Source organism: Cibotium barometz, chromosome 1 (assembly GCF_041138505.1).
Source record: "Cibotium barometz isolate CiBa-2024 chromosome 1, ASM4113850v1, whole genome shotgun sequence".
NCBI lineage: Eukaryota > Viridiplantae > Streptophyta > Polypodiopsida > Cyatheales > Cibotiaceae > Cibotium > Cibotium barometz.
The window spans coordinates 49,179,055-49,190,362 of NC_141046.1; the positions used below are offsets into that span (position 1 = coordinate 49,179,055).

General features: G+C 37.6%; 1 protein-coding gene across 1 annotated transcript; it reads right to left on the reverse strand.

Annotated features, from left to right (window-relative positions):
• Positions 1 to 961: 961 nt before the first annotated feature.
• On the reverse strand, positions 962 to 3,741 carry LOC147642122 (L-ascorbate peroxidase 2, cytosolic-like). The gene is made up of 11 exons (XM_086803125.1): positions 3,606 to 3,741; positions 2,847 to 2,951; positions 2,710 to 2,743; positions 2,423 to 2,597; positions 2,274 to 2,339; positions 2,108 to 2,156; positions 1,937 to 2,019; positions 1,753 to 1,832; positions 1,485 to 1,587; positions 1,335 to 1,393; positions 962 to 1,227 (listed from the first exon to the last, which is right to left on the reverse strand). The coding sequence occupies exons 2-11, from the start codon at positions 2,929 to 2,931 to the stop codon at positions 1,212 to 1,214; spliced, it is 750 nt and encodes a 249-aa protein (XP_086659251.1). The 5' UTR covers positions 2,932 to 2,951; positions 3,606 to 3,741; the 3' UTR covers positions 962 to 1,211.
• Between the last annotated feature and the right edge of the window lie 7,567 nt (positions 3,742 to 11,308).

Below are 11,308 nucleotides of genomic sequence, written 5' to 3' on the forward strand. Positions count from 1 at the left end.
AAGCATAGACATTGTTCATTCATATTTCAATCATTACTTTTCATTTTCTGACTCAAATATTCGAACTCTCTTCACTATCCACTCTTGTATGATTTCTGCTTGCTTCCACTTCGTATACACATACTCACACCTAGAACACGATATCAATGATCTCTCTCGTCTCTTTCTAGCAGTACCTATATGCCCCTCAAGAACAAAATCCATGAGATACTTTTGTGCCTACTTTGCCTAAATTTCACGAATCATCTAGATCAATCCATGTACCTAGGATTTCCCAAAGCAAGAGCTATTAAGAATCCAAAAAAAAACCACCTTAAACCCACAAAAGCCTAGTCTAATGGCTAGGACTTACCAAATGAATTAAAGTCCAAAAAACCAACGTGAACCCATGAAGATGTATAGCAGCTATGATTTTCCAAAGCAAGAGCAGAAAAGTCCAGAAAAGCCACTTTGAAAGTCCATAAAATGTGGTCTTATCTGGCACCACATTGTTTCACTCATCTATAAAAATAATGAAATATCAAACGGTCTCTCAAATGTTCTTGGTACATTGTGTGAGGTGGTGCACCTTCATTTGTCCACAAATAAAACTTGAACAATGATAAGATAGAATGGCATATCAAAGCTAATCATACTCAGTTTCTACAAAAACACCGTACACATACAAATAAGATGACTTAACTAGTTTAGATTCCTTCTACCGTTAGATGTACAGTGCTTTTCAATCCACTGCATAACTCACATAACATTACCTTAACCAAAAAATATTACCTTGCATTTCAACGGACTTGTATTTTAGAGACAGTCTAGTCTAGTATTAATTCTAGAAGCGCTAGAACCAGACAGGTTTGAGAAGATGGGATTCACATTAACATATGATAATTTTAGATCTAGGTCAAGTAAATTAAAAGGTAGCATGACCTCTCCTAACCAACATCAGCCACTTGAGCCCCACACATTCTTTTGATAAAAGAACTAGCTTTCCAACGCATAAAATCATACAAAAACTTTGTTCAGTTTCCTTTAGGATCATCGGTTGTGCGAAGACCCAAAACTTTAATTATTCCGAAAGGTTATTCATACTGCTGTCATCATCATTTACACGGCAGCTAAGGGCTCAAAACCACAGGGACAACTATTATATGCCGGCCCAGCATACATAATCTTCAAATTGGGCAAATTAATTATTCAAAAAGGCACCAGTGGTATCCTCATTCATCAGCAAACCTGTATGACAGAAGATTCAATTATTAAGATGAAGCTCTTCCTAAAACAGGAATGAGCCCACATTTATCCAGTTCAAAACAGCACATTGCAATAATTCTTGAGCCTACCCAAGCTCTGACAGCTGCATGTGAGCTACAGCATAATCCTTGAAAAAAGCATCTTCATCCTGCATGACAAACGAGCATTCAATTAATCATCTCCCTTTTGCATTAGTGAAGACATGTGAACACCGAGAATCAGCACAAGCTGTAACTAACCTTAGCATACAACTCTACAAAAGGGCGAAACTTGGGATCTTCGATTAGGGCCTTGTCAGAAGGGAGCTGAAGGAGGCCCTCTTTCTCTCCAGTCAGAAGTTCTCTGCAAAGAGAGACACCTCATGAAAACCCATCCAATGAAATAATAGCTTGGCAGTCAAAATGCCAACAGTCTTTTGCACTAGGAGAGTTAACTTTGTACACAGTAAATAAAAGAGCCAGATGTAACAAGCATGCACATGAATATAGATCATTGATGAAACCATACGTGAAGTATGAATTATCAAAACACAGGGGATTCTCTGTCCATGCTCCTTCAAAACCTGACCTGTCCTTGTGGCATCTCCCCTGTCCAAAAAGGTTGTGTCAAAGCAGGCACATGCATAGTAAGAATAGACTCATTCAAGAAGTCTATGACCTTCCCCTTCGATATACAATTTTGTAGCATTTACCAGGGTATGTGCTCCTGAAAGAGCCACAATCTCCTTGTCTCCAAGGCCCATATGACCAAACACATCACGGAGATGGTCGGAACCTGCAGAAGGCCATTCACAAGTCATATTGCATACAGTTCAAGCTACAGAAATAAGTAATGTTGCCTGACAGGTCATAAAATTGCGTACCTTTGGTAGCATCTGGCAAGCGCCCTTCCTCAGGGCTATCAGGCTTGTCCTGCAAAAGTGATCATAACAGAAGACTTTTAAGAAAACCTGGCATAAAGCTCCTGCATGCAACGAGACAGGCACAGTTATTTTAGAAAAAAAACCGACACTAACAAAGGCAACATACCTTTCTTCCAGGATGAAAAGGGATGTCTGGACCCCCAGTTACTTCAACAGCAACTACTCCAGCAAGCTGGAAGTTCCAAATCTCAGTATATGTAAACAGCAGTTTGCAGCAGATAGACAAGACTTGACATGTGACTAAGGCCAACACACCTGATAGAAGTCAGCACAAGACAGGATTGGGAACTGCTCTTTGATAGGCTCCAAAAGCTTGACAGCAATAAGAAGCCCTGCATTGGCTCCATGCGCTAGCTCCTCAGGGTTGCGGATGGTTCCAAAAGGCCCACCAGTCTTGCTTTTTACATCAAAAGTCCCAGCCCCATGCCACCTGTTACAAGAAAGCAGTAACACTAAGGCGCAAGAAGAACTAACCACAATTAAGTAGGCAATGCTGAAAAGAAACCAACTGTAATTAATGTGAAAAGGGATCATCATCTTACGCAAGGCGAACCATGATGGGAGCACAGTTTTTCTCTGCAGACAAGAAACCGTACAGCAGGTAAGCCCAATATAATAACCTGTGGGTGGAGCTAGAGGCATAAAGAATAAGAACTAGCAGACAGCTGAGGTATCCCACCAGCAATCAAGGCTCTCAGTTTCCTCTTGGCCTTGTCAACTGCATAGAGGTACTCATTGCTGACAGCTGGATAAACTTTCCCCATCCTGACGATACCTTAAAAGTCTGCAGTGAAACATAAAGGACTCTCAATTGACCCCTGAAGCATTTGGATTCCAAAAAGGTTTAAAAAGTATAAGAACAAGTATACCACAGCTTGTTTCTATCCCAAACAAGCGTAAATCCATGATAGACACCCTGCAGGAATGCCGAGGCTGAGAAAAACCATAGCTTAGGGCAAGCATCCCCTGTATGGTTCCGAGCAGGCTTTCCACTATCCATTTCATGGCCATCAAATAAAGCTGAGACGAACCCTAATCCTCGAGTAAGCGAAGAAAACCTAGCTTATAGATAAGACTCCAAGAATGACAAACCTCGTCTAAAACTAGATTAACGACTACGCATTCAGAACTGCTGAATCCACTAGACCATACAGGATATGGAAAAATCGAGTGGAAACCCTCAGCTAAAACCAGACGTAGCCTTATAATACACCAAAAAATCTAGTTCAGCAAACATTAAGCCAGTTACTGAGCGAAAAAAGCCGGAAGAGATCGTCATGCGCACAGGGGCCATGGCCAAAAGCTCGCTCGCTAAAGATTACGAAGGGGTTAAATCCCTTCACACAGATTAATAGGAGGCAGGAAAACTCTAAAGTAACCCTAACACAGAGATCTAGCAGGAAAATCTAAACTCATAGATACAGAGAGAAGAACCTACCTCCTGAGCGAATCGCCAAATCTGAGAGAAGTCTGCTATGAAAAGCTGGAGAGTGGACGCTGTGAGCTAATATTTACGACCTTGTATCTAGGCTATTTATGTGGATCGCCTTCCCACCGTCCGATCTCATTTCATCGACGATGAAATAGCCGTCCGTTTAGACGGACCAGATCTTTTGACGAGTATACAACGGCTGCGATCTTTCTAAGGCAAAAATAGCCCTAAATGCCATGAGTCTGGCACGAGACTCGTTTACACCAACTCTCGCATAAAACTAAATTAATAATAACCTTTGGTTTCTCTATGCACAGCCACAAAATTATTGGATGTTTACTTGGGCGGCGTAAATATATACATTTTTTGGGCCCCTCAACGTTGTTGTTCTCAAGCGGCTTCAAATGTTGATCGTGATCTTCTAATAATTCTTAAGAGTGGCCGCCCAAACCCGTGCCACACCTGATTGCCCTGCTCTCTCTCTCACTCTTTGGCCTTAAAAACAAACTTTTTTTTTTACTAACAAGTAGGTGACACGCTCATTGCTGTGGCATGAAGTTTTTGCTCGTATGCATATGTGCATACATAATATATATATATGTGCATATGCAAGTGTACGACTGCATACGTGTGTATGTATCTATGCATGTGCATGTGTGTGCAAGTGTATGTACATGTATATGTGTGTTTGTATGTCTGTGTATGTGTTTGTATGTGCGTGTGTTTATTTGTATGCATGTGTGTATACGTGTGTGCATGGGTGTGTGTGGTGCATGTGTATGTGTGACTCTCACATAGATGCATATATGTGAGTATCTCTCACATGCATTCTCTCTATGTCTCTGTCACGTGCACACACATGCATTCTCTCTTTGTCTCTGTCACGTGCACATACACAACCCCCTCTCACACACATGCACTCTCTCTCTTCTCATGCCCATCTCGGAGAGACACTCTCAGACAAAAACTCTCTGTCTCTCTCTCTCTCACACACACACACACCCCCCTCCATGCGCATGTGGGTGACTATGTGTATGCATACGTATGTGTGTGGGTGATTATGTGCTTATATATAATACTATGTTTTCTTATTTTATATATTTTTATTTATTAATTATATATTTATACTATACTATTATGTATATTTATATATTACATTATATTATTTATATAAATTATCATATTTATTATATATTTACTATATATATGTCTTTGATTTTCTTATTTATACTTATATATATATATATATATATATATATATAACTCATTTATTATATATCTTTATTTAAATTTTCTTCTCTCAACATACCGTTATACTCCTCTCTCTCTCTCTCTCTCTCTCTCTCTCTCTCTCTCACACACACACACACACCCACCCCCTATGCCCCAACATGTGGCTCCTCCCCTCCCCATCATACCCCCTTCTCATCACGGCCCTCCAATCGCCACCACGTGTCCCCTCCCCTCCCAAAAACTTGTGTATAATAGATAGTATAAATAGATATATCACACACATATATTATACATAACATATATATGAGAATTTATAAATGTAAATAAAAATAACACAAACACATGTATACATACACATACATATATATATATATATATATATATATATTATATTTATATTTATATTTTATTAAAATTTACTTTTATGTTATAAGAATGTATTTTAAGGCTTCTTAAAAAATTCAGGGACACCTAGATTACCTTTGCATCCTTCCAAATTATGTTAATATCATGGGTGATGCCATTACAAATATTGATACACTTGATGCAGATTGAAGTATACTTATGGCTTCCTATGTTTGTTACAATTGGTTTACATATGGCACGGTGATTCTTGGAATACTTACACCTAATGAACATGTGTGTGGTGCCTATGGAATAATCAAATATAGCAAGCATTAATATAAAGTCTTGGGCCTACCAAAAGTATAAAATACTATTTTGTATGTACAAAGGTATGAGGCCTTAGCCTTACAAAAATATTTATGCCTAAATATGAAACCATAAAAAGTGTTCACATGTCTTCCAAATATTTCATAGTGGTCTAGCACATTCCACTCGCAAGTATCACATAATCTGTCATTCAATCATCGCCTTCATCCAAAATAATATTAGTCAATGCACATAGGTGATTAAACACATTAATCTTTACCATATCATACCAGTGCATACAGCTGATTAAACACATTAATCCTAGTAGATAAAAGGCGCATCCAAATAAAATATCCCAAAATAAAATAATGAGCGTCCCCATAGAGGTTATGACTAACATTCCCTCTTACTCGAGTTACAATTGACCTCAATTACGTGGATGGTAAGAGTGGATGAGATTTTGGTAAGAATGGAAAACTTTTCTGGCATCTTCAATGGGATGGTTCTTGAAAGTCAAAAAATACTTCACATAAGTGTTACATGTGCATGTAGTGATGATCTCATAGTCAATGATAGACTCGGGTATAAGATGTTCTTGTAATTTTAACATATGCTATTTTCTTGTCCTTAATTTACCCTATTTATTTATTTATATTATTTTAGAAGCATATGAGGTGATATTTCATTTCAATAGATTTAGGCATACTTAGAGTATCAAAAATACCTTAATGTTGAGAATTACCCTATTGATCGAGAGAAAAGTGATCACGTTCATCATTGAATCTTACAAAAAGTAAGCTCTGATGAAATCTGCAAAAAGCAAATCTTGACAAAACCTTAGTGCCTTTAAAAAGCCCTTGGTTTAAAAAGCCCTTGGTTTAATGCCCTTGGTCTAAAAAGCCCTTTGTTTAATGCCCTTTGATAAGACCTTTGAAAAACATTTCAAAATTTTACTTTTCCAATAAGCAATCTTTTGGAAGTTTTGTAGTCGTACATCCTAGTAGAAGGCTTGAGTGAATAAAGATTTAATGGATGCTGGGTAACTTGGCCAAAGATAATGTTTTAGGACTTTAAGATACTTTAAGAGTTGAAAAGCTTTTAAGTATGAAGTTTTAAAGCTTTAATATGTAAAGCTTTAGAGCTCATAAAAAATGATGAGATTATAAAGTGTTGAAAGTTTTGAAATGCAAAGCTTTATACATATGTATGTATGTATGTATGTATGTATGTATGTATATATATATATATACATACATACATATAATACAAATTATAAGTATATAAGATATATATATATATAATACTTATAATAAGTTTTAGCGTTTATAACAAAAGCTAAATAGCAAAGCTTTTTGGGTGCTAACAATGGCTACCAAAAGTGCTTTTTGATAGGCATAACTCCATTGCCTTCTTTGATGAGTGCCAACAACCCCGCATGTGAGTCGCTCCTTAGAACTAGCCTAAACCCTTTACCTAGCATGTGGGAAGGGCCTGAAAACTTAGGAGAAGAAGTTATAAATATATATTTTTTAAATGTAGCAAATATTCACCAAGCAGCTACCAACATTTAAATAATATAGTTGCCCATTGTTGTGTCACCTTGCGCATTGCCATGTATGATCCACGTAGCCATAATAGCTTAGCTTTATCTCCACCTTGCTCAACCTGTAATCTATGACCTTCTTTTTGTGGCCAACCCTCTCTCTCCACGTCACCTCATGCTCGGCAGTACTATCCTACTCACCATCGTCATCAAGCTACTTGCCATGCGCTTCATGCTCAAGCCTCTCACTGCCATGTTGCTCCAAGCCTCCATGAATCTGGCCCATGGCTGCCTTTACACAAGCACTTACCCTTAGCATGTCCTTCTCATGGCCCACGACATGATATTCACTAACTTTGATCTTTTCTTGTTTTGTTAACTATGATAGGAACTTTGATAGAAATTTTATATACATTACACATCCTTTAACCGAACTTCTTAAGAACGCTAGACACTCCCTAATGATACTTAAAAACAGATATCGATGGACTTCATTATAGGTTTGCCTACTACATCCAATCATCATGACATGATTTGGACTATAATGTAAGGAAGCCTATTTATTTCTTACCTTGTAAGAAAACATTGACTTCTTAGAAGGTTACGATCATATTTATTAAATAAATCTTTGTGTATCATTGTTTACCAAAAGTCATTGTTTCTGATAGAGACTCTAGATTCTGTAGTAAATTTTAGATCACTCTTTTCTCCACCTTAAGCACTAAGCTTTTTATTTGGAAATGAATGGATGTACTAAGGTCAAGCACCTTTCGAGATTGTGTATGGATTTTTGGCTACAAGAATTTCTTATAAAATTGAAGTTGCTGATCAATTCACTCTCAATTTTAGTTGCATTTTGAGTAAGGTAAGAGACTCTATTGTGCATGCTCAAGAGCAATATATTAAGAAAGCAAAGCACAAATATAAAGCTGTATCTTTTGAAGTTGAAGATTATGTACTTTTGAGAATTGAGAAATGCAAACTTGAGAGTGTTGAGAAATTCCCAGCTGTTAAGCTCACCCCGTCCAAGTTGTAACTTTGGACAGTATTGCTTCATATCTTGAATGTATGACCCTTTGGGGTATCTACCGATGTTTGGTTTTGAAGGTCTTCATCCTGTCTTAGGGATGTTTGCTGTAAGGTTTTAAGCAAGCCTGCATAAAATTCTGGGAATGTCAATTCCGAGATCGATCTTTCTTTTGCCATTGCTTCACTTGGTTTAAATGAGGAACACCTCATAACATGATCATCTTTTAGCATGTTGTCATCTAAACGTATTTTTTCTTTATAACATTGATCGAATGTTTTCGGATTGGATACAATGATCAAGTTGTGTAAGCTATTATTCTTCAAGCCCATCATGAAACATCTCCTCAATGGAACATCATTTAATTTTTTCCATGACTCACAACGTGAGTCCAAGAGTTTTATCCGAAGGATAAAATCTCTAATGGATTCATTGGGTTGACGCTTAATTAAATAGAGTTCTATTACTGCACTCCATCGATCACCTTGTCTGGAAAAGCCATATATAAAGGCTGATTCAAGGTTTTGAAGTTGGTCTTGATCGTCGGCATCAATGCGATGAACCATCGACTAGCTTTTCCCTCTAAGCATAAGTTTAACGCATGTATCTTAGTAGGGTAGTTGGGGTTTCCAAAGGCTTCACATCTCTGTTCAAACATTTGAATGAATTGAACAGGGTCTGTTGTTCCATCATATTTGCCCATAATTTTAGAAATTTGTACCGCCGTATTTCTGTATGAATCATTGAGGTCGTATGTGAGTACTCTTGTTGGAAGAGACTCAGTGAGTCCTTAGGCCACCCCCCTTCCTAGACTAGTCAGTATGTCCAAGGTGTGGGCATCTAGGAAAGGGTTGGTACTTATAGGATTTGCGGGAATGTTAGGCAAGGGTAAAACCCGATGACACAGTTGTTATAGGCATGGCCAATGGCATTGGGAGGTGATTTTGCGGCATAGATCTCAATGGCTCGAAGATGTCAGCCACCATTGGGTTGAGTTCTTGTGTGATCCCTGGTAATCCCTCTATCCTGGCCATGTCAGAGTGCCTAAACGCTCCTTAATGAGAGCAATCATATTTTTTATTTTTTTATTTTTTGCTTTATACTTTCCCACAGCCCGTTACAGCCTCAAGAGGCTTGGCGTACTCTTTGTTAGATCAAACGGGTGTCTGTTTGCCCTAAATAGCTTAGGCGCTGTATGCACGTGAACCTGAGATATTTTTTCAGAAAAAGCGTATGCTAGAAACTTCCCAAATGGAAGAGGAGGTCCTAAAACCTATTTTCCATCAGTCTCAATACGAGAAAAAATTTCGAGAATTTTTTCCCTGTTTCACAGCACGTGAGTTCCAAAAGGAATTTTGAAAAACTTTGTATGAGGGAGTTGTAATATTTTAGGAGTACTACAACTTTGTTCCCCTGAATCGTCCATGATTTTGTCGTTTAGACTCTCAAAAAGTCACTTGAATATGGCTCGTCGTCGTTTTTGCGTTGTTTTTAACGATTTTTCGTGGTTTTTGGTCTGGTTTTCGCCTCGATTTTCGGGTCGAATTTTGAGGCTGCTGGTCGGAGGCCAAAATGATTGATTTTGACTTTAGACGATGAGTCCAAAGTCGAAGAGCTCGATGTTAGCTTTTCGATGAGCCCTAGAGCGCCTTCATTGGATATACAGTTTAGGAGATACAGGCCTCCAAATAGGGGTGTTTTCGAGAGTCTTTCTCCCCCCCGGACTGATGTTCCACGCCGTGAAACGATTTTATAAATTTCAAAATTTTTTTGCCGCGTGAACTGGTGTTTCACGTCGTGACAGTTTTCACGCGGAAATTAAATTTTGATTTTTTTATTAAATTAAATTTTATGAGTCGTGGGAAATACGAATTTTTTTTTTGGGAGGGGAATATTTTTTTGAATTCAAAATGAAAGGGATATGGGCATTTTTCCAAAAAGGGTAAGTGGAATCAAAAAAGTCAACCTTTTAATGACACCCCTTAAACCCTTCATAAATGACCCCCAAAATGGACAAATTGACAACTCATGAGCATCTTCTCATTGAATACTCATTAGCCTTAATGAGTTATGTAAAAAAGTGATTAAAGATTAATTACTAATCTCTCATTAATTCACACAATTGAGCACATCATTAGATAAAGGAAAAACTAATCTTTGTGCATTAACAATTGTATAAATTAATCTAAATTAGGAGATTAATTAGACTCTTAATTATAGTCTCCTCTTTAAGGTAAAATTAAGCAAAGAGAGTAAAATTTCTCCAATTGATCAAAAGATTGATGTAATTAGGTGTTTTGATGCGTTTAGATGCTCTCAAAATACAAAAAAACTCCAATTTTGACCACTCATATGATTAATTTAGACCCCAATTAACACATTTTCTAATTTTTTGGCCTCTTGAACAAGATGAATCACCCTTAATGACAAAAACCAGTCCATTAAGAGAAATTAGTCAAATTCAAGGGTTTTTTGATGGTTTTAAGAATTTTTTTGAAAGATTAAGCTACTCCCAATGCTTGCTAACACTCTAATCCAAACAATTTCAACAAAAAACTCACAATTAAACTAGAATTAATGATCTTACATCTATGTTTAAACTAAAGAGAGCTAACATTCACTAAGAAATGCATTCTCTTGCATTGTTTGATGTAATGGATGCAAACTAATCCTAATACAAACTATGTGCAAGCCCTAAGATCATGAGAAACTATAAAAACAATAACAAAATCAACAAATTAATCTAAAAATTAAGCAAAAAGCATTCTTTTCAAAAACAAAAAAGAAAGCTATTCTACACCAAATCACCATCAAATCCACATCTTCTTCATGGAAAACCATTAATCAAGATAATGGGAAATGGGTTATGCATAGATTAGAGACAAAACGATAGAAAAAGCCAAGGGATGGCTCCCCGACAACGGCGCCAAAAATATTATGGCTCATCCTAACTCTCTTTGAAACACATCCAAAAAGAGATTACCTGGTGAACCGCAACTGTCGTCTCGTGAGGATCTTTCCAATGGCCGAGCTCGTAACCCTTGAGGTCTCCAAGCTCTATAACTCCTTGAGAAGCAATTCCACCGTGTTTCCCGTAAGTCGTGTTGCACTACGGGTCCTCGTCCCTCCTCTCACCTCACTTCACTCACACACACTCACCAACAGGCATTAGGGAGAGAGATTAGCAAGAGCGAGACTCAATTGCACAATGGGAGAGTATATTGCATTATGAGAGAAATTCACTTATATACATGG

Coding starts and splice junctions, on each gene's coding strand:
- LOC147642122 (XM_086803125.1), bottom strand. CDS start 2,931: ATGGGGAAAGTTTATCCAGCTGTCAGCAATGAGTACCTCTATGCAGTT. Junction 2,020..2,107: donor CTTGCCAGATGCTACCAAAG/GTACGCAATTTT, acceptor GGCCTTCTGCAG/GTTCCGACCATCTCCGTGAT. Junction 1,588..1,752: donor TTTGATAATTCATACTTCAC/GTATGGTTTCAT, acceptor CTCTCTTTGCAG/AGAACTTCTGACTGGAGAGA.